The following is a 22,129-nucleotide window of genomic DNA, read 5'->3' as shown; positions in this document are numbered from 1 at the left end:
TATGCAAGAGAACAAAGGAGATGGTCATAATAGTCCCTTCTGACCTTAAAATCTATGATCACAGAACTACATTAGTACTGAAGCCAGTGTGTGCGCATGTCTGAGGATGGGGCTACAGAGAGCCAACCAAACACCACAGTATCAGCAGTCAGCATTAGTGTCTCAACAGATGCATGTCCAGATACCATTATATTAGCATGCAATGACAGAGTCACAGTACAGTATTTACCATGGATTTATGTTGATTACTGACAGTCTTGCCTGAAATACACACTATCTCAATATTGTTGCAGATCTATAAAGACGACTAATTGCCCTAATTAAACATAAATGGGATTAGATAGTTCTGGCTGCAAGAGAATATAGACTGTAGCACTTGTAGTAAAAAGCGGAGCATCACCTCAGCACACTGGACTTTAGCAATGTAGCCATTGTTCTGTAGCTCCATCCAGTTGGCTTCATAGAGTTTTGGTCCAATCAGGAAATTCAAGTCGACAATTTTGTCATCTTCTCTGACAAGAGTAGCAGTCAGTCCCAGTTTGCAGTGAGCTTGCACAATGGTGAGCACACGTCTGAACATTTTGGCTAAGAAACACAAGGTGAGATTTCCTTTTGATTTCATAAAAGGATTAAAAAGACACACATTGCAAGTGCGTAGATTTTGTTGTATTAGCTATACGCCAGAGATGAGCACACTATAAATGGGTAAGCAACAGGATTCTAATCTAACATTACTCCTACATTAAAACCAAACACTCGATTGGTTGCAGCTTTTGACTTATACTTAAGCACTTTTACTGCACTGTACATCTTCAAAGCACTGTACAAACCTTAACTAGTCCTCAGACCCCAGTATTATCCATGTCAACTGTCCGGAGTGGCTCACAAACATGCGTGCCAACTGTTACAAACCAGGGCGCTAACACTAAACTGGCTGTGTGTTCTATAATTAGATTTCACCAACCCAGTATCAAATGTGAACTGCTCAAGCAATATAACAGCCTTAACCTGGAGTCTCAGAGAGTCCCCTTGGGCATCCCAGTCTATCTCCCCACCCAGGCAAGCTTGCCTTTGTGACAGAAGGACCCTTATGCCAAAAAAAATCACAACAATGTACAGGTTACTTCCAGTCCCAAAAGGACCAGTCACTTACCTCAGGTCAATTGAACCTTAGATCTCTCACCAAAGACAATGCTAATAGTCAATCCTACATTAAGCTAACTAAAGGTTTGTTAACTAGGAAAAAGGAGTTATTTGTAATGCTGAAGCAGGTAAACATCTACACAAATGCGTGACCGTCTTAGGTTCCAAAAAGTAATAGCAGCTGCTGCAATATGCAGGCTCTATGTGTCCTTTACGGCTAACTCAAACTAACCAACTTGGGGACTCCCCTCGCTCATGGGTTGAAATACTGCCCTCACCAAATTCCAAGCAGCACAGTGATATAGATCCTCCTGGTCAGGGATTTATATTCCTTTCCCCCACTCCGAGTTCAAACAGTGATGGGATGCAGATTTGTGCATATCCCCTCTTCATGGGTGTGGGAGGAGCAAACAACAAAGTCTTTTGTTCATTGATGTTCCACAGTAGTTTGTCTGGTGCCTAACAACTCTTTTGGTAAAACTAGTATTTTACACTTGGTCATGTCTCTCTCTTGACTGTGGGGGTTTCCAGTTTCATAAGAAACACTTTTGTAGTTACAAAGCAAATACTCCAATATTATAACATGGGATATGGATATAAGAAGTAATATTAATGCAGGCAGTGACTCACAAGTATTTCATGAAGTCCAAACACTAAACACAAATCTATAAATCTAATACCTATTTTGACAATACTAACACACAGGCGAGCCAGACTGGTTTCCAGCTAAGCATTTGTCAGTGCGGCCTAGGGATCTTGTCATGAGCTGGCAGCTGGACTGCCAACAACACAATCCCCGTTTACCGGATGGGAAAAAAGGAGAGATACAGAGGTGTTCAGTGACTTAGCCTAGGCCACACAGCACTTCAGAGCCAGGATTAGAAAATAGGGGTTCTACTATTCCTAGGTTGAGTCCATTGGAGTACGATGGCATCATCTCTCTCAGGTATTTCTAGAACTCCCATCATCTTTCTAGTAGTATAAAGTAGGCCTTCTGCCTTATTTTTTATGACCAAGTCTAAGAAGCGATGATGGTAAGAAAATTGAGGCAACAGCATAGATCTTTGTTAAAAGTGGCTGCCAACGAGCAATGGCTATTTCCATATTTTACCATTTCTTCCATTTTTGTTAATACTTAAAAATTACATGCAAACTCTTTCAGTAAAGGTATAGCAGTCAGAGACTTGGACTGGATGGGGGGGGCATTTCTAACCAGCATTATTTCCTGTAAACTGAAATGCTCCGTTCTTTCCTTCCAACACCATATATCCCTATCTGGAAGTCAACACACCTATTGATAAATTATTTTAGAAACAAATTAGCATAGATATATTTCTTCCCAGTAAAATACATACATAGACAAAGGGATCTCTAACTTATTCATAGGGACCACACTTCAAGAGATTGTATCAGGACACCTGCCTACTCACTTAAGAGAATGCAGACCAACTCTTCTCCCACTTGTGTTGATGTAACAGCCACATGGCAACTTTAGCAACTGTTACATGAAAAGTAAATGCGTATTAAGTGTACTTCAGAAATCTTTTACTGAAGTTTAAGCAGCTTCAGAAGAAAGCCTCCATCATGTTACCATCCATTCTCTGGAACAAAGCTCTAGAGATGACACCTCTTACTACTGTAATTAGGAAAAGTGCTAACATTACTATAATGATTTCCCACTGGTATTAAGAATAGTAACACCTGTTCCCTAATGAGTTGAGAGATCTCTGGAAAGCAGTCTTCCTATAAATACTGCAGTACTGCAAAAACTTCTACCAGAGCCGATGATCATTTACATGTATTAAACCTCAAATACTAAGCTATGAATTTATTCTAGAACTCCAGAACAACATTAAAGAGAAAGCCAGCAAGAAACTGCATGGCAACAGTAGCGCAGCATTAACAATGGGTCTGGGGGGGACGGGGGGGGGGGACGACTACTATTTAAGAATTTGTACACTCCTTACCAGGTATGGTGTGCACCTCATCAAGTATCATAAGGCCCCATTCTTGACTTTTAAGCCATTCCATTACTCTCTCTGCCTCCCAAGACCTCTTAGTTGTGTGTCCCAACATAGAGTAGGTACTAATTGCAACAGAGCAGCCGATAGGCTTGTCCTTGGCATCTGACGTGAATCGACAGATTTGGCTGTCATCTATGGTGGACCACATTTTGAACTGGGCTTTCCACTGCTCCACAGAGACAGAAGAGTTGCCAAGTACCAGGCAACGCTTACGGACTGTACACGCAGCTGTAACTCCAACTAAAGACTTGCCAGCACCTGTAGGAGGGGAGGACAAATAAGAGCAACTGTCATCAGTAATCAGCTCAGACAGATAGATCCCATTATTCCTTGGATAAAAAGGGGGAGAGGAGGAAAACCACTGTGGAATGGTTAGCCAGGAATTGTCCTAGAGGAGGGGAAATTTCTCAGTAGCCACTGCTTCAAGACTAGAATAGAAGCAGCAGCCTTTACATATTAGCATATGAAACCACACATCTGTGTTTGCTGCTTGTCATACACTTATGAAAAATCTCAGCAAAATCACTGCAATTAATGTTCTCTTTGCAGCAAAATGAACTGCTTTGAATAGTTTCTTTGTTCCAAAACTTAGGCCAGGTCTACACTACAAGCCTACACTGGTAGAATGACGTTGCTCAGGGGTGTGAAAAATCCACTCCCCTAGTTACAGCGACCTAACCCCTGGGTAGGCAGCGCTATGTTGATGAGACAGCTTCTCCTGTCGACAGAGCTACTGCCTCTCATGGAGATGGATTAACTACACCAAAGGGAGCAGCTCTCCTGCCAGCGTAGAACCGTCTTCACTAAAGCACTACAGCGGCACAGCTGTACGTGTCGACAAGCCTTTAAATTAGACCAGATGGCTTCAGCAAGCTGCTAGTTACTGAGTGGGTCTTTGTTGCTTCTATAGGCTGAGCCCATTGCACACCAGGGGCTCATTGCATTCCTCTATTCCCCACCCCTACAAGCTCCCGTTGTGCCACTCTCATAAGAACGGCCAGACTGGGTCAGACCAAAGGTCCATCTGGCCCAGGATCCTGTCTGCCGACAGTGGCCAATGCCAGGTGCCCCAGAGGGAATGAACAGAACAGGTAATCATCAAGTGATCCATCCTCTGTCGCCCACTGCCATCCCCATCTATTTCAGAGGCTCCCTGGCAGTTTCCCACCCACCCCCTCCATCGTGCCAGGGCTCTGTGTACTCCCAGACGCTCATGGATCGCTAACTGGTTAAAAGACAGGAAAACAAAGGGTAGGAATAAATGGTCAGTTTTCAGAATGGAGAGATGTAAATAGTGGTGTCCCCCAGGGGTCTGTACTGGGCCCAGTCCTATTCAACATATTCATAAATGATCTGGAAAAAGGGGTAAACAGTGAGGTGGCAAAATTTGCAGATGATACAAAATTACTCAAGATAGTCAAGTCCAAAACAAAGGGTTACAAAAGTATCTCACTAAACTGGGTGACTGAGCGACAAAATGGCAGATTTCAGAGTAGCAGCCGTGTTAGTCTGTATTCGCAAAAAGAACAGGAGTACTTGTGGCACCTTTGAGACTAACAAATTTATTTGAGCATAAGCTTTTGTGAGCTACAGCTCACTTCATCGGATGCATTTGTTAGTCTCTAAGGTGCCACAAGTACTCCTGTTCTTTTTGCAAAATGGCAGATGAAATTCAATGTTGATAAATGCAAAGTAATGCACATTGGAAAACAATCCCAACTCTACATACAAAATGGGGTCTAATTTAGTTGTTACTACTCAAGAGAGAGATCGTAGAGTCATCGTGGATAGTTCTCGGAAAACATCTGCTCAGTGCGCAGCAGCAGTAGTCAAAAAAGCTAACAATGTTAGGAACCATTAGGAAAGGGATCGATAATAAGACACAAAATATCATAGTGCCGTTATATAAATCCATGGTATAAATAAATAAATCCATGCACCTTGAACAGTGCGTGCAGTTCTGGTCACCCTATCTCAAAAAAAATATTAGAAATGGAGAAAGGTACAGAGAAGTGCAATGGAAATGATTAAGGGTATGGAACAGCTTCCATACAAGGAGAGATGAAAAAGACGGGGACTTTTCAGCTTGGAAAAGCGACGACTAAGAGGGAATGTAATTGAGGTCGATAAAAGCTTGACTGGTGTGGAAAAAAATGAATAAGAAAGTGTTATTTATTCCTTTCACGTAACACAAGAACCAGGGGGCATGTGATGAAATTAATAGGCAGCAGGTTTAAAACAAACAAAACGAAATAGTTCTTCACATGACACAGTCAACCTGTGGAATTCGTTGCCTGGGGAATTGTGAAGGTCAAAACTACAGCAGTGTTCAAAAAACAATCAGAAATTCACAGAGGACAGGTCTATCAATGGCTATTAGCCAAGATGGTCAGTGGTACAACCCCATGCTCTGGGTGTCCCTAGCCTCTGACTGCCAGAAGCTGGGAGTGGACACAGGGAATGAATCACTTGATGATTGCTCTGTTCTCTGCCTTCCCTTGGAAGCACCTGGCATTGGCCACTGTCAGAAGACAGGATACTGAGCTAGAAGGACCATTGGTCTGACCCAGTATGGCTGTTCTTACATTTCCTGCTTTGCCATCATTCTTATTTCTTTTCTTTCTATTTGGAAGATAAATCATTTATGGTGTCAACATTTTAAAACTCTATTGGCACAAGCAAAAGAAATGAGATGGGGGGGGGGCGGTATTGTTACACTGGAAGGTGTTAATGGCTGCCAGCAGCTGGTTCTTTGATCTGCAGATATTTGCAGACCTATCTGCTAACCAGATGCCAGGAGCTCTGTCCCCCCGCAAGGGTTATGCCCAGAACATTCCCTGAAACTCTCTGGAACTGATCAGCTGTGGCAGTCAAAAATTGGCTACAAACAGAGAAATGCCATCAAGTTGCGTGTAAGGCCTTACTTCAACTAAGTCAAAATCCAACTACTTACCACATGGCAGGACAATAACACCAGATCTAGCACGCCCATTCCCAAACATCTTCCTTAGACTTTTCTCCTGGTAAGGTCTGAGAACTGCTGTGGGCTTCAGGTCAATATTAATGTCAGGATTCACTGAATCATTTCTGAAATCATACTCTGCCAGCAAGGGGTACTCCAAGTGGATGCAACGCTTCTGAAGCTCTTCAATCATTTCCTAGAAAGGAAACAAAGCTTCTAACAGCATATTCTAAATTTCTGAAACCTGCTGAGGATTTTTTAAAGTCACCAGTTTATATACCCTAGCTGTATAAAGGCAAGTTAATCGTTCTTTTACACCCTTTGCTTGCTCTGTAACAGCAGGAGTTAAAACCTATTCTCAGAACTTTGCTGGTGATCAAAGCAGAAAACAGAACAATTTAAGTATTATTGTATATTAGAAACAAAGGGGGGAAATTGTTGACAAATGGAAAAAAGTGAGATATTCAAATCTCTGAAAAGGTGTTTTTCTGTAGGGAAAGCCCCTGATAATGTCCTTTATAGGACTATTGACAGATCAACATTTTGAACACAAACAATTCAAAATACAGCATCTCTGGTCACTGTTTTGTAACTGAAGGTCCACAGAAGCTATACAGGTGACTGAGAAATCTTCGCTCTGCAGTAACAGTTACTCTACCACAAAAGCATGTTGCATTTAATTGCTATCTGAGACACTGAAAAAATGACCTGAATAGCCTGCCGATTGTCTTTATGTTTCCTATAAGGCAACAAAAGACTTGCCAAGTCTAGGATAAAATGACAGAAAATTCACAAAAAAGCCTCATAAATACATCTGATCTAATAAGTCAATTCATATGCAGCACCTGCTACCTGTTAAGCACCGATATGTTCCATTCTGTACATGACAAATATAAAAAGCATCTTTGTCCAAAGATTTTATAATCCAAGAGATTTAGACAAAACACTGAAAGAAACAAACTCTGATTCAGACCCCTACATGATCTCACACCTCACTAATTACACACTGCTGGGATGGCGAAGGCACTTAACAGAAATGACTTAACAGAAGCAGTAACATTAAAGGTTCCACACCCGCAAATAAGAACAGTGTATCTCTTTACATAGGCCAGGTTTGCATAAGGAGTAAGAATAGTATTGTAGCTAAGGCACTAGAGTGGAACTCGTGAACTTTGTCCTTGGGCCAGTCGCTTAAGCTCCTGGGACCTCAGCTCCCCATCTGCATGAGGGAAGAAACAATGATCTCTACTTCACACAAGATTGGGGTTTTTGAGGATTGAGGTTGGGATTTTCAAATGTGCCCAAGGGAGTTAAGCATGCAACTCCCTTTTAACTTCCATAGGCTCCTCTGAAAATTGTAGCCAAATTCACTAGTATTTGTGACGTGCTCAGACATTACAACAATGAGCACCAAAGAAAAGTCCACAAGATCTTACTTACCAAGCTCCTCAAACATATGGGACATGTATGCAAGCCACATTAACTTTTGCTGAATAGTGTAGGTTAACAGCCAACAAGATCAAGCAGACAAGGTAAATTTAAGAACAGTCTCTCACAGTTGCCAGAAGCTGCTGGGGCTGGAAGGAGATGTGAAGTCACCCAAAGCATCCGGGTGGATTTAGAATCTGCCTTCAGACTACATTAATATTTTCAAGTAATTATCTCACTCAGGTTTGGTCAGCATAACAGTCCACATGAGGAAGCACATTCAATCCTGCAGAAAGGGAGCCCCCCATATACCCTAGCAACTGCCCTGTAGCCTGTCAACATCACTCACGCGTCAGCCAGGGAAGGGGCAGTGTCTAGTCCCTCCCACCAGGCTGGAGAGGAAGAATCTGTGATGTGGGACTTTCAGAGGTGAGGGAAGAAGTCTTTGTGGCTCAGAGGGCCTCCCCGATAGAAAAGCCTTAGAATATGGTATTTAGCAACCCCACATCCAATTGCCTGCAGTGGGACTCACTATGACCATGGGTGCCAAGCGGTTAACAGACATTTACCTGCTTGACTTCAAAAGATACAGTCTGTGTTTCTTCCTCCTCCTCCTCATCTTTGTCCATCTGCTCGTAAAACTCAAATAAGTCGGCCGGGACATCCGATTTATTCTGAGCATCTGTCCCTTGCGATGTTGAAGGACCTCCGTCACTGGATTTGGAAATCTGAAACATTTAATTTAAAACAGGAATTTAAAAGACGCCATTAGAGATTCTCGCTGAGCAATGGTTCATTAATGAAGCACAGAGCATGTGCAATGTTTACAACAGAAGGAAGTATGCAATGATAACCACTGCAGATATTCAACAGTATGTACAGCCTCACAAAGAGGAATCCAGCATTTTAGAAGATGACCCTCGATCCCAACGTACTGCTGATTTGCTCGTGAATGTCTCTGTGATGAGCTCGGTTTCTTCTCCCTCAGCGTTTCTCAGCCGACACTCTTTGATGACGTGGTCCTGAAGAAGCTGCTGGATGACTTCAGGGTGGGTGCTTTCTACAAAATACCTAGATGGAAAGAACAAACGAGAACTAGACAAGCAGCTCCCAACAAAGTTTAAAGCATGTTATACCAATCAGAGAATCTGTCTGAGCACCTACTGCGACACGGGCACTGGCGTTTCAATCTACCTGACAGTGATTCCAGATGGAGTCACTCAAGCTCTAGCATCTTTGCCATCGCTTGTGCGTATGAGGGTTAAAACAATTGTTGCTACTACAGAGAACTTTTCACAGACATCCTCACAGCAAATATTTAGCTGCTAAAGATTCCCTTGCTTGAATAATCCATTTCAAAACTTAGATAAGACTAGAAAGACTCCACAAGCACCATTTAGATAACCCTGAAAAGCTCCCCACTTCACCGTCCATCATCTCTAAAAGGAGGCAATTCTTTTGAAGCCGCCTTTGGGGTGGGGCCAGGAAAGCAATCCGAGTACACAGAGTGAGCTGCCTGAGCCCTTAGTATAAGGCAGAAGCTATGAAAACCTCATTCTGCAAGCCCTAGGAGTGTTTCTTCCCCTTGAAGCTTGCCAATAAAGATGCTCGTTGGAGAGTCTCATTAAAATGTGAGCCTACAGAAGCTGAAAAAAGTTTGAACTGGAGAAGCAGGTGGTGGTTCAGGGAGGACTCCTAAAAACTGCTATAAAAAGAGTGTGCTAGTATTGAACATAAGAACGGCCACACTGGGTCAGACCAAAGGTCCATCTAGCCCAGTATCCTGTCTTCCGACAGCAGCCAATGCCAGGTGCTCCAGAGGGAATGAACAGAACAGGGAATCATCAAGTGATCCATCCCCTGTTGCCCATTCCCAGCTTCTCACAAACAGAGGCTAGGGACACAATCCCTGCCCATCCTGGATAATAGCCATTGATGGACCTATCCTCCATGAATTTATCTAGTTCTTTTTTTAATCCTTTTTTGAATCCTGAGTCTTGGCCTTCACAACATCTTCTGGCAAAGAGTTCCACAGGTTGGTGGATTTCTGTTTTACCCAAAAGGGCAAGTTAAAAGGGAGGCGAGAGGGCACCGGGAGTCAGGAGTCCTGGGTTCTATTCCTGGCTCAGCCACTGACAAGCTGGGGCATCTCAGGCATGCCACTTCCCCTCTGACCCTTGGTTTCCTCATACGCAGGATAAATTTTAAGGCTAAAAGGGACCATTTAGATCATCTAGGCCAGTGGTGGGCAACCTGCGGCCTGCACACAGTCCGTCAGGGTCATCCGCTGGCGGGCCGCCAGACAGTTTGTTTACATTTGCAAGGCTGCCTGCATCTTCCAGTGGCCGCGGTTCACCGTTCCTGGCCAATGGGAGCCGCGGGAAGTGGCAGCCAGCGTGTCCTACGCGGCCCGCGCCACTTCCCGCAGTAAGACAATCTACCGCAGTAAAACAAACATCGTCAGCTCAGCAGTCTGAGACCATTGATTGACCAGTCAATTAATGTAAATCAGCGCTTTTGGTTTGAAGAATCTTTCTAAAAAAAAAAAAACACAAACAAACAAAGCATACCCATGCTAACACAATGATCACCACTAGAGCGAACCCAGAACAGTCAAACTTAAAGCAAATAACTACTATACTAAAGTACTGCAAGCAGGGGGAATAAAAAAAAAAATTGATATTCCCTCCCACCCCCCCTCCACACACACACCACACAAAAGAGAAAAGCTGCTTACCTGTTGTGTTTCAGCACTAGCTTTACCTTTCCATAGCTGACAGTACACAGCTACAAACAGACAAGAACATCCATTAGGAACAAGCAATTCAGATTCAGCATAATAAAGCAGTGGCTGATTTAATGACACAACTTTTGTGTGTGTATACAAAAATACAGACACACAACCTTTGCTGCGTAACCAGAATGGTTCACCAAGACTAGTACAGGATCAATAAGAGTCAGAACAAATGGGAAGTATAAGGGAGAACTGAAATCAGTCAACTCTACACGCACAGGACTGCTGAGAGCTGCTGCAAAATAGATGGGCATCAAAGACGAGAGGTCTTCAAGAGGTTTCACAACCTATTATGGATTATATATAAAAAAAAAATGGTCTTCGTTACCATTAAGAACTGGATGCTTTGAAACATCGGAGCAATTCCTCCCCTGAATATAGAAGAGATGGGAACTCATCTATCCCGCAATATAGTGTCAGAGACTCCAGGACAACAGTCCCATTGTCAAGTCTGGAATCTTTGGTAATATCTGTCCAAATGGCAGCTTGTTCACAAATATTTAGGGCTACGCCATGGTGTCTCTCACATGCTTCTGCACCTCACAATCCATATGCAGAGAGACCTGGAGGACCCAGACAGGTTATAGCTATTTGCTGATAACAAGACTGGTTACAACAGGTGCTTGGCAATGTCCACAATAGTTTTTATTTGTATTATCATAGCACTTAGGAGTACAATTCAAGGACGAGGACCCTGGTGTGCTAGATGAACGAAAAAGACAGCCCCTGCTACTTGCTAAGGTTGAAAGGCACAATCCTCTCTAAGGAGCATATGCTTTTCTTGGCTTAAAATAAATTACATTTTTATCATTTTCAGAGAACTGCCTCCCGCCAACCAATGTATATTAGTTTCCATTATTATGCAATAACTACGTTTCCTTAATGCAAAGCTATGATTGCTCAGTTAAATTAAGATTCTTATAGCAATGTTAACTCTGCCACACTGCACAGCTTGAATATTCTATGGAATACTTTCTATCAAAAATAATAAGATTTAGTTCCTAATTCCTGATTAAGAGTGTGTTTTCTACACTACTTTTATGGCTAAATGTGTAGATTACTGTATTTCTGTTAATATAAAAAATACATTCAAAAAAACATACAGGATGCACAACACAGGTGTGTTAATACATCTTTTGGAACCTTGACTTTGGCATTTCTGACTTTGATTTTAATAGAGCAATCTCAACTATGCATTAACTTACTATTAAATGCAAAAAAACGTAAGCAACTCAGACACTGTTCTATAGTGCAGGTTTGTACCTTTTGACAATGTGACATTTTAACGCATATAGCAGGGGTGATTCCAAATTTGGGGCCAGATGCTGCAGCACTTACTGACGCCAGTTAAATTATTTACATGAACAATGGTTACAAGATCAGACATTTACATGAAATTTTCTGTTTGTGGGTCAAACCTATTTATAAGGTATTTTCAGTATTTAGGATATGCATACATGTTGCATGGAGAAATCAATCAGAAATATGCAATTTTGATGTCCAGTTCCAATCTGTCACAGCCTGAAAGCTATGTTTCTGATGCTATCCTAAGGGTAAAGGAAGAAGACAGGATGAAGAGCGTGCTTCCCTGAATTCTGAAACCGAGTAATAGAAGAGAACAGGAGTATTAGAGACATAAAAAGACAATGGAGAATGACTCTCCATTGAAACGATCTTACCTTGATAAACTGAATTATTCCATCTGGGACACCAGTCTTGCTCAGCTTTTGCAAATATTCAGTGATGTCACTTGTCTGTAAACCAACACTGACAGCAGCATAAAGCGAGTAAGCAGTGAGTTTATATTCGTGTACATGGGTTGGCCTGCACACAGGTTCAGCAATAGCAACCAGAAAATCCTGGGCATATTTGTAAACAGGAGAAAAGGCTTCCAGGAAAACATGGCCATCAGGAGCCTAGAAAACAGAAAAGGAAAAATGGGTTAAAGAAATAATGAGGTCGTGTGAGAAAGGTAGAAAGCCCTCTCTACTACTAGGATTAAGGACACACGATGCAAAGGGACCATTATTATTTAATGGACAGTATGTCATGGGGCATGGAAAAGGTGCTGCTGTTTCAGGGTGAGAGCCACATATGGAAGAAAACTAATCTGACATTCAAGACGCAAACAAAATAAGTCCGCAAAAAACTCGAGGCCATCTTGAGGTTCATCTAATCAGTTTCACGATTACCAATTTTCCCATCAGACCATCAAGTGAGAGAAAAAAGCTTTTTAAAAATAGGCTGTAACAGGGTGAATACAATTGATGGTTTAAAAAGTCAGATCTTTTAAAATTAAATACAGGTTTATTGTTAAAATAATAAACCTATTTAAAATTGGCAATTTATGTTAAGGCCTAAACCAATCATAATCTGTTAAAATCATTTAATGAAACACAACAAACAACATGTTTGCTGCCAACTTCTTAAGAAAATCCAACCACTGAACTGGTGGAAGTCACTGGCTAAGCATCTGGGCCATAGTTTGCTGAAGTGTTAAGCCAGTTTTGGACAGCAATAGCAGAGCGAATATTTTCTTCGTTTCAGTTCATGCAACTAGTTCAGTTCATGCAACTAGTTCAGTTCAATGACTAGTTCTTTCAAAATTAAGAGACCAATGGGAGCTGAAAAAGCAAGAAAGCTTGTTATCGTCTTCCAGTCTATGAATAAAAACTGGGATGAGATCTACTAGTTCTAAAGGCTTGAAGGACATGGTGACCAGAAACAATCAGTTCAATTCGCTAACTACAGATCATAGTACCTTCGCTTAATAAATCAGTTTTAAAACTAAAATCGGTTTTGATAAACCAGCAGCATGCCTTCTCACTCCCTGCTCCTTGCACACCCTCCACTAACTGATGGGAGGGCCTTTTTAAACCAGGTGTCCTGATTAGCCTGCCTGCCATAACTGATTCTAGTAAGTTCTTAATTAGCTCCAGGTGTCTTAATTAGCTTGCCTGTCTTAATTGGTCCTTGCACATTCCTGATTGCTCTAGCACAGCCCCTGCTCTGGTCATTCAGGGAACAGAAAACTATTCATCCAGTGGCCAGTATATTTGCCTTCTACCAGACTCCTGTACCCCACTGGTCTGGGTCTGTCACAAGTGTTACACTGTTGACTCATAGTTAGCTTGTGATCCACTATGACCCCGAGATCCCTTTCTGCAGTACTCCTTCCTAGGCAGTCATTTCCCATTTTGTATGTGTGCAACTAATTGTTCCTTCCTAACTGGAGTACTTTGCATTTGTCCTTATTGAATTTCATCCTATTTACTTCAGACCATTTCTCCAGATCATTCTGAATTTTAATCCTACCCTCCAAAGAACTTGCAACCCCTCCCAGCTTGGTATTGCCGCAAACTTTATAAGTGTACTCTCTATGCCATTATCTAAATCACCGATGAAGATACTGAACACAACTAGACCCAGAACCGATCCCTGCTGGACCCCACTCGTTATGCCCTTCTAGCATAACTATGAACCACTGATGATTACTCTCTGGGAACGATTTTCCAACCAGTTATGCACCCACCTTATAGTAGTTCCAGATAGATTGCATTTCCCTATTTGTTTATGAGAAGGTCATACGAGACAGTATCAAAAGCCTTACTAAAGTCAAGATATACCACATCTACCGCTTTCCCCCTATCCACAAGGCTCCATTATCTTTCCAGGTACAGAAGTTAAGCTGACTGGTCTGTAATATCCTGGGTTGTCCTTATTTTCCTTTTTATATATGGACACTATATTTGCCCTTTTCCTGTCTCCTGGAATGTCTCCCGTCTTCCATGACTTTTCAAAGATAATTGCTAATGGCTCAATATCTCCTCAGTCAGCTCCTGGAGCATTCTAGGATGCATTTCATCAGGCCTTGGTAATTTGAAGACATCTAACTTGTTTAAGTAACTTTTTACTTGTTCTTTCCCTATTTTAGACTCCGATCCTACCTCATTTTCACTGTCTTTCACTATGTTAGACATCCAATCGCCACCAACCTTCTTGGTGAAAACTGAAACAAATAAGTCATTAAGCACCTCTGCCATCCTCTCATGCCATTCTAAACTAGGACTGTACCAAAACTTTAAAGTTTGCTCAGAATGTTTTACATGGGCAAACTCACACCAAGGTTTCTGTCTACCTGGAGACACATGATACGTTTTTGTTTTTTCCCCCTCACTATGCCTCTCTACTAGATAGCAGTAAGTGAAGCATATTTTGAAATGGCTACAAATCCTCCTGCATTCCCAGCTTTTCTCTGGGGAAAAAATATTGATGGGGCCTTCCAGTTTTAACCTTTTACCTCAAACCTCACTTGTACCATATTACAGAGAAAGGTATTTGCCAAGATAACATGAATCCCTCCTCTAGATCTCCAATGCATCCTGTCCTATGTCCGTTGTTAGCAATCTAGGGCACAGACCGTCTCACTAGCTATGATTTGCACAGCATTTGTCCATATTGTTGGGTCTTATGCAAAATCTTCCTCCTCACAGTGTCCCTTTCTAAGTCTACCTAATTCAAACTCACTGCACAGTACTACACTTCATTCTCCTTTGTTATTTGCCACAAACAAAAGAAGTCTTTTACAAAGCTGTTTGATGGGACTTACCACCCAGAGTGGACGTGAAGAATGATCACCCTTTAGAAGCATCTGGAGTCTGTAGTCTTTTGCTCCATACTCATCCACTTTGATCCCAGACTCTTCCACTTGCTTCCCGGCTGCAGATGGAACAGCTTCTTGAGACTCTCTACCAGGAGTTTCATCGTCGTCATCGTCGTCATCATCGTAATGACGTTTCTTGGATTTCTTCTTATCTGAAAACAAAGTCACAAAAATTAAAATATAAATTTATCTACAACTTGATCAGTTAAGGTCCATCAAGAAGACAAGCCACTGTCCAGATCTATAGCCAAGTGAGTCAGACATCTATTTAAAAAAACCAAAAACCTACATTAAGAGATTCTTGCTGGGAGGTTATTGATAGGATAGGCATCACGGAAACTTGGTGGAATGAGGATAATCAAGGAGACCCAGTAATACCAGGGTACAAAATATATGGAACGACAGATCGTACTGGTGAGGGCGTGACACTACATGTGAAAGAAAGCATAGAGTCAAATAAAGATCTTAAATGAATCAAACTGTACCACAGAATGTCTATGGATAGAAATCCCAAGCTTGAATAATAAGACTATAGCAGTAGGTATATACTACTGACCACCTGACCAGGATGGTGATTGTGAAAAGCTCAGGGAGATTAGGTAGCCTACAAGGTAGAAAATGCAGTTTCATGGGGGATTTCAACTATCCTCATACTAACTGGGAATGTGTCACCTCAGGGAGGGATGCAGAGACAAAATTTCTAGACATATTAAATGACTGCTTTTTGGAGCAGCTTGTCCCGGAACCCACAAGAAGAGAGGCAATTCTTGATTTAGTCTTAAGTAGAACACAGGATCTGGTTCTGTTCATCCTCAATATAGCTGAACCGCTCAGTAATAGCAACCATAATGTAATGAAATTAAACATCCTTAATTGGGGGAAAATGCCAAAGAACTGCACTACAGAAGCATTTAACTTCAAAAAGGAGAACTACACAAAAATGAGGAAGCTAGTTAAATGGAAATTAAAAGGAACCGTCACAAGGGAGAAATGCCTGCAAACTGCATGGACACTATTTAAAAAGTTTCAGAGTAGCAGCCGTATTAGTCTGTATTCGCAAAAAGATAAGGTGCCACAAGTACTCCTTTGAGACTAACAAATTTATTTGAGCATAAGCTTTCGTGAGCTACAGCTCACTTCATCGGATGCATATAAATCTCCCTACTGTATTTTCCACTGAATGCATCCGATGAAGTGAGCTGTAGCTCACGAAAGCTTATGCTCAAATAAATTTGTTAGTCTCTAAGGTGCCACAAGTACTCCTTTACTATTTAAAAATACCATAATAGAGATTCAAACTAAAGCTATATGCCAAATATAAAAATAAAAGTAAAAGGATCAAAAAAAAGCCACCATGGCTAAACAAAAAAGAGTTGGTTAGATGCAAAAAGACATCCTTTAACAATAGGAAGTCAAATTCTAGTGAGGAGTCAGAAAGGAGCATAAACTCTGGCAAGTCAAGCGTTGAAGTACAAGGCAGGCAGGCCAAGAAAGAATCTGAAGAGCAACTAGCAGGAAACAGAAAAACTAACAGCAAAAATACTTTTTAAGTACACCCGAAGCAGAAAGCCTGCCAAACAATCAGTGGGGTCACTGGACGTTAGAGGTGCTAAAGGAGCACTCAAGGAAGACAAGGCTGTTGTGGAGAAGCTAAATGAATTATTTGCACAACAGAGGATGAGGGGGAGATTCCCACATCTGAGCCTTCTTTTTTAGATGACAAATCTAAAAAACTGTCTCAGACGGAGGTGCCGGTACAGGAGGTTTTGGAAAAAAGTCACCAGGACCAGATGACATTCACCCAAGAGTTCTGAAGGAACTCAAATATGTAATTGCAGAATTACTAACTGTGGTATGTAACCTATCACTTAAATCAGCCTCTGTATCAGATGACCGAAGGGTAACTAATGTAACAACGACGTTTAAAAGAGGCTCCAGAGGCTATCCTGGCAATTACAGGCCAATAAACTTAACTACAGTACCAGGTAAATTGGTTGAAACTATTGTAAATTACAGAATTATAAGACACATAGACAAACATAATTTGTTGGGGGAAAAGTCAACACAGCTTTTGTAAAGGGAAATCATGCCTCCACATCTACTACAATTCTTTGAGGGGGTTAAACAGACACATGGACAAGAACGATCCAGTGGATATAGTGTACTTGGATTTTCAGAAAGTCTTTGACAAGGTCTCCCACCAAAGGCTCTCAAACAAAGTAACAAGTCATGGGATAAAAGGGAAGGTTTTCTCATGGATGAGTAACTGGTTAAAAGATAGGAAACAAAGGCTAGGAATAAATCATCAGTTTTCACAATAGAGAGGTAAATAAAAGGGTCCCAACGGATCTGTACTGGAACCTGTGCTATTCAACATGTTCATAACGGGTGTGGAAAAAGGGGTGAACACTAACGTGGCAAAGTTTGCAGACGATACAAAATTACTCAAGATAGTTAAGTTCAAAGCAGACAGCAAAGAGTTACAACAGGATCTCACTAAACTGGGTAAGTGGGTCACAAGATGGAAGAAGAAATTCAATGCTGATGAATGCAAAGTAATGCACACTGGAAAACATAATCCAAAGTACACATAAAAAACGATGGGGTCTAAATGAGCTATAATAACTCAAGAAAGAGATTTTGGAGTCATTGTGGATAGTTCCCTGAAAACATCCGCTCAATGTGCAGCAGCACTCAAAAAACCTAACCAAATGGTAAGAACCAATAGGAAAGAGCTAGATAAAAAACCCCAGAAAACATAATGCCACTATATAAATACGTGGTACACGTTGAATAGCGTGTACAGTTCTGGCTGCCCCATCTTTTTTTTTTTTTTTTTTTTAAAAAGATGCACTTGAATTGGGACAGGTACAGAGAAAAGATAAGGGCAATAAAAATGATTGGGGTATGAAACAGCTTCCATACAAAGAGAGATTAAAAAGACTGGGGCTGTTCAGTTTAGAAAAGAGATGACTAAGGGGGGATATGATACAAGTCTTTAAAATCATCCATGGTGTGGAGAAAGCAAATAGAGAAGCGTTATTCATCCCTTCACATAACACAAGAATTAGGGGTCCCCTGCCAAAATTAATAGGCATCATATTTAAAACAAACTTAAGGAAGTACTTCTTCACACAATGCACAATCCACTTGTGGAACTCATTGCCAGGGGATGTTTTGAAGGACAAAAGCATAACAGCGTTCAAAGAAGAAACAGATAAGTTCACAGAGAATAGGTCCATCAATGGTTAATAGCCAAGATGGTCAGGGAGGTAACCCCATACAACGAGGTTGTGTCCCTAAACTTCCAGCTGCCAGAAGCCGAGACTGGACAACAGGGGTTAAATCACTCGAAATTGCCCTGTTCTGTTCATTTTTTCTGAACTATATGGCACCGGCCACCGTCAGAAGATGGGACTAGATGGACCATTGGTCTGACCCAGTATGGCTGTTATGAGTTTAGCTCCTGGTTGGCAGATGAAGAGGGACCTGCATGTAGGAAGACTTTGGCAGGAAGGCTTGAGATAGGACTTTAGAAGTGGGGAAAAGGAAAAGTCACCTTCTATGCAGATTATTTTGTGAACATAGGGTATGCCTGCACTACAGCAACACAGCTGCAGTCGTGCCACTGTAGTAGAGACACTTACGGAAGCCACGAAAGGGGGTTCTCCATTGCTGTACTAAATTCACCTACTTCAGAGGTGGTAGCTAAGTTGAGGGGAGAATTCTTCTATTGATCTAGTGGTGTCTACACCGGACCTTAGGTCAGTTTAACAACATCGCTGTTCACATGAGTGACATAACTAGGTGGACTTAAGTATTAGCTTACATCGGGTCTTAGCTTGCACAAGTAGAGATCCCTCAACTTTCCCACTGGCTCTTAGCTCCCTGGATTTCAATCACACCCACCATCAGTTACAGGGGCACCAAGCACAACAAGGTTATTTAATGTGTGTACTACAGTAATGACCAACCTCGCACACCAATAAGGGGGCTCCCTCGTGCTAGGTGGTGCGTGGGTGCGCACGTGCAAGGCATGCACAGACACATGCCAGGCACCCGCACACACTCACCTGCCACACAGAAGACACACGTGCACCTGCCACACATGCACACTCACCCACCATGAGCACACACACACAGTTGCCCGCACACACACCTGCCGTGCGGCCCCGCAGACACAGACACGCGCACACACACCTGCCGTGCGGCCCCGCAGACACAGACACGCGCACACACACCTGCCGTGCGGCCCCGCAGACACAGACACGCACACACACCTGCCACACGTACACACAGACGCGCACACACCTGCCACGCGCCCGCAGACACAGACACGCGCACGCACCTGCCACACGTACACACAGACACAGACATGCGCGCGCACGCGCACACACACACCTGCCACACGCACACGCCTGTTACACGCCCAGTCTAAGAGCTACAGCTCCAGGGCCCGGTTTCCAGACGTGGCCCCTGCGGCTGGCGGCGGCCGGAGCCCGGGGAAGCCGGGCGGGGGCAGCTCCCATCGCCCCGCAGGCTGCGCGGCCCGTCGGGGGACCCCGGCTACGGCGGGTCCCCACCGGCCGGGGGGAAGCCCCGGGTCCCGCACGGAGCCGCGGCCCGGCCGGGGCGGGGCGGGAAAGGGGCGCACCGGGCGCGGGGGGGGCTGGGGGGCGCTGGCGGGGGGCGGAGCCGCCACCGCGCGGGGGGGGGTCCTCACCTCGCTCCCGCCGGCCCATCGTCACGGCCCCGTCCGCGTCCGCCCGCCCGCCGTCACCAGCACCGCGGGCCCCGCCCAGCCGGCGCCGGCCCGAGCGTCACTTCCGGGAGGGGGCGCCGCCCGAGGCCTGTCACCTAGCAACCCCCGCCCCACACAGCCCCTCCCCTCGCACCCCTCCCCTGTCCCCCCGGCACCCCTCAAATATCCGCCGACACCCGCCCTCGCATCGTCCCCCCCCCGGTCCCCACATTCCCCCCCTCGGTCCCCATCACAGCCCCTGCAGTTTCCACGATATGCTATGCATCCGATGAAGTGAGCTGTGGCTCACGAAAGCTCATGCTCAAATAAACTGGTTAATCTCTAAGGTGCCACAAGTCCTCCTTTTCTTTTCTTTTTACGAATACAGACTAACACGGCTGTTACTCTGAAACCGGTCCCCACCCCGACAGCCCGCCTCTCCCCCCCCCCGACACCCTCCGTCCCCACCCCGGCAGCCCGCCTCTCCCCCCCCTCCCCCAACACCCCCGTCTCCACCCCGGCAGCCCGCCTCTCCCCCCCCACTCCCCCGACACCCCCCGTCCCCATCCCGGCAGCCCGCCTCTCCCCCCCCTCCCCCAACACCCCCGTCTCCACCCCGGCAGCCCGCCTCTCCCCCCCCACTCCCCCGACACCCCCCGTCCCCATCCCGGCAGCCCGCCTCTCCCCCCCCCCGACACCCTCCGTCCCCACCCCGGCAGCCCGCCTCTCCCCCCCCCTCCCCCGACACCCCCGTCTCCACCGCGGCAGCCTGCCTCTCCCCCCCCCCGGGCACCCCCCATTCCCATCCCCACCCCCACCCCGGCAGCCCGCCTCTCCCCCCCACATCCCTATCCCAGCAGCCTGTGTCTCCCCCCCCCCCGACACCCCCCCTTCCCCACCCCGGCAGCCCGCCTCTCCCCCCCCCAACACCCCCGTCTCCACCGCGGCAGCCTGCCTCTCCCCCCCCCCGGGCACCCCCCATTCCCATCCCCATCCCCACCCCAGCAGCCCACGTCTCCTTCCCCCTTCCCCCACATCCCCATCCCCTTCCCCACCCCGGCAGCCCGCCTCTCCCCCCCACACTCCCCCGGCGCCCCCCGTCCCCACCCCGGCAGCCCGCCTCTCCCCCCGTACTCCCCCGACACCCCCCGTCCCCACCCCGGCAGCCCGCCTCTCCCCCCCATCTCCATCCCTATCCCAGCAGCCTGTGTCTCCCCCCTTTTCCCGACACCCCCCGTCCCCATCCCCATCCCCATCCCCATCCCCATCCCCACCCCGGCAGCCTGCCTCTCCCCCCGCACTCCCTCGACAGCCCCTGTCCCCACCCCGGCAGCCCGCCTCTCCCCCGTCTCCATCCCTATCCCAGGAGCCTGCATCTCCCCTCTCCCCCGACACCCCCCGTCCCCACCCCCACCCCCACCCCGCCTCTCCCCCTCCCACGCTCCCCCGGCGCCCCCCGTCCCCACCCCGGCAGCCCGCCTCTTCCCCGTCTCCATCCCTATCCCAGCAGCCTGCGTCTTCCCCCCCTCCCCTGCCCCTCCACTCCCCCGGCGCCCCCCGTCTCCCCGCGTCTCCCCCCACACACACTCCCCCAGCACCCCGTGTCCCAACTGCAGCAGCCCGCACCCCCCATTCCTCCGGCACCCCCTGTCCCAACCCCGGCACCCCTCCAGCAGCCCGTGTCCCAACCCCAGCAACCCACACCCCCCATTTCTCTGGCACCCCCCCCAGCACCCTCTGTACCAACCACAGCAGCCTGCACACCCCCCCCCAGCACCCTCTGTACCAACCCCAGCAGCCCACATCACCCCCAGTCAGCCCCTGTACAAACCCCAGCAGCCCGCATCACCCTGGACTCCCCAGACACCCCTGCAGCCCCTCAACGGGACAGCAGAGATCTATTTTAAAAAGTCTTTGAAATGAGTAGGGAACCATCCATTGTGCAAATTGTTCACCCCCAGCCCTAGTGATAACTTCCGTTATCTTCACCCCCAGCACATTTTGTCAGGCACCGAGGTGCTGGAACAATGTATAGGTGTATAGTTTATGGTGCTGAGAGCCATTGAACCAAACTGTAAACCCTGAATATGAGGGAAACCATTTCAAGCCAGGGGATGCAGCAGCACCCCCAGGTCCAGCCCCTATGTCAGTCATGCTCAGTGCATTCCATTCCATTGAAAGCTCTTCCAAGTACAGCCCATGCGGCCTTTCGTCTTTGTACAGCACCAAGCACCAGAGGGCACGTCCCAGAGACGGCTCTTGTTTGACTTACAGCAGATGTTTTTAGAAAAACTTTATCTTGATTTTAAAATGGCCAGCAATAGAGAATTCACCCCCACCGTTGGTAAATTGTTCCAGTGGTTAGTCATCCTCA

At 45.5% G+C, this 22,129-nt stretch overlaps 1 protein-coding gene across 1 annotated transcript in view; it reads right to left on the bottom strand.

Annotated features, from left to right (window-relative positions):
• Positions 1-19,823, bottom strand: part of ERCC3 (ERCC excision repair 3, TFIIH core complex helicase subunit) — a 43,922-nt gene extending 24,099 nt beyond the window's left edge. The window contains exons 1-9 of the mRNA XM_074966769.1: positions 19,738-19,823; positions 14,961-15,166; positions 12,031-12,267; positions 10,295-10,344; positions 8,493-8,628; positions 8,127-8,285; positions 6,121-6,325; positions 3,111-3,425; positions 401-585 (exon numbers count right to left, since the gene is read on the bottom strand). Of these exons, the coding sequence (XP_074822870.1) occupies positions 401-585; positions 3,111-3,425; positions 6,121-6,325; positions 8,127-8,285; positions 8,493-8,628; positions 10,295-10,344; positions 12,031-12,267; positions 14,961-15,166; positions 19,738-19,756 (1,512 nt within the window). The 5' untranslated portion in view covers positions 19,757-19,823. The remainder of the gene's footprint in view (positions 1-400; positions 586-3,110; positions 3,426-6,120; positions 6,326-8,126; positions 8,286-8,492; positions 8,629-10,294; positions 10,345-12,030; positions 12,268-14,960; positions 15,167-19,737) is intronic.
• Between the last annotated feature and the right edge of the window lie 2,306 nt (positions 19,824-22,129).

Source organism: Natator depressus, chromosome 11, assembly GCF_965152275.1.
Source record: "Natator depressus isolate rNatDep1 chromosome 11, rNatDep2.hap1, whole genome shotgun sequence".
NCBI classification, from domain to species: domain Eukaryota; kingdom Metazoa; phylum Chordata; order Testudines; family Cheloniidae; genus Natator; species Natator depressus.
The sequence above is the reverse complement of the archived record's forward strand: the minus strand, read 5'-3'. Positions and strand labels throughout refer to the sequence as shown.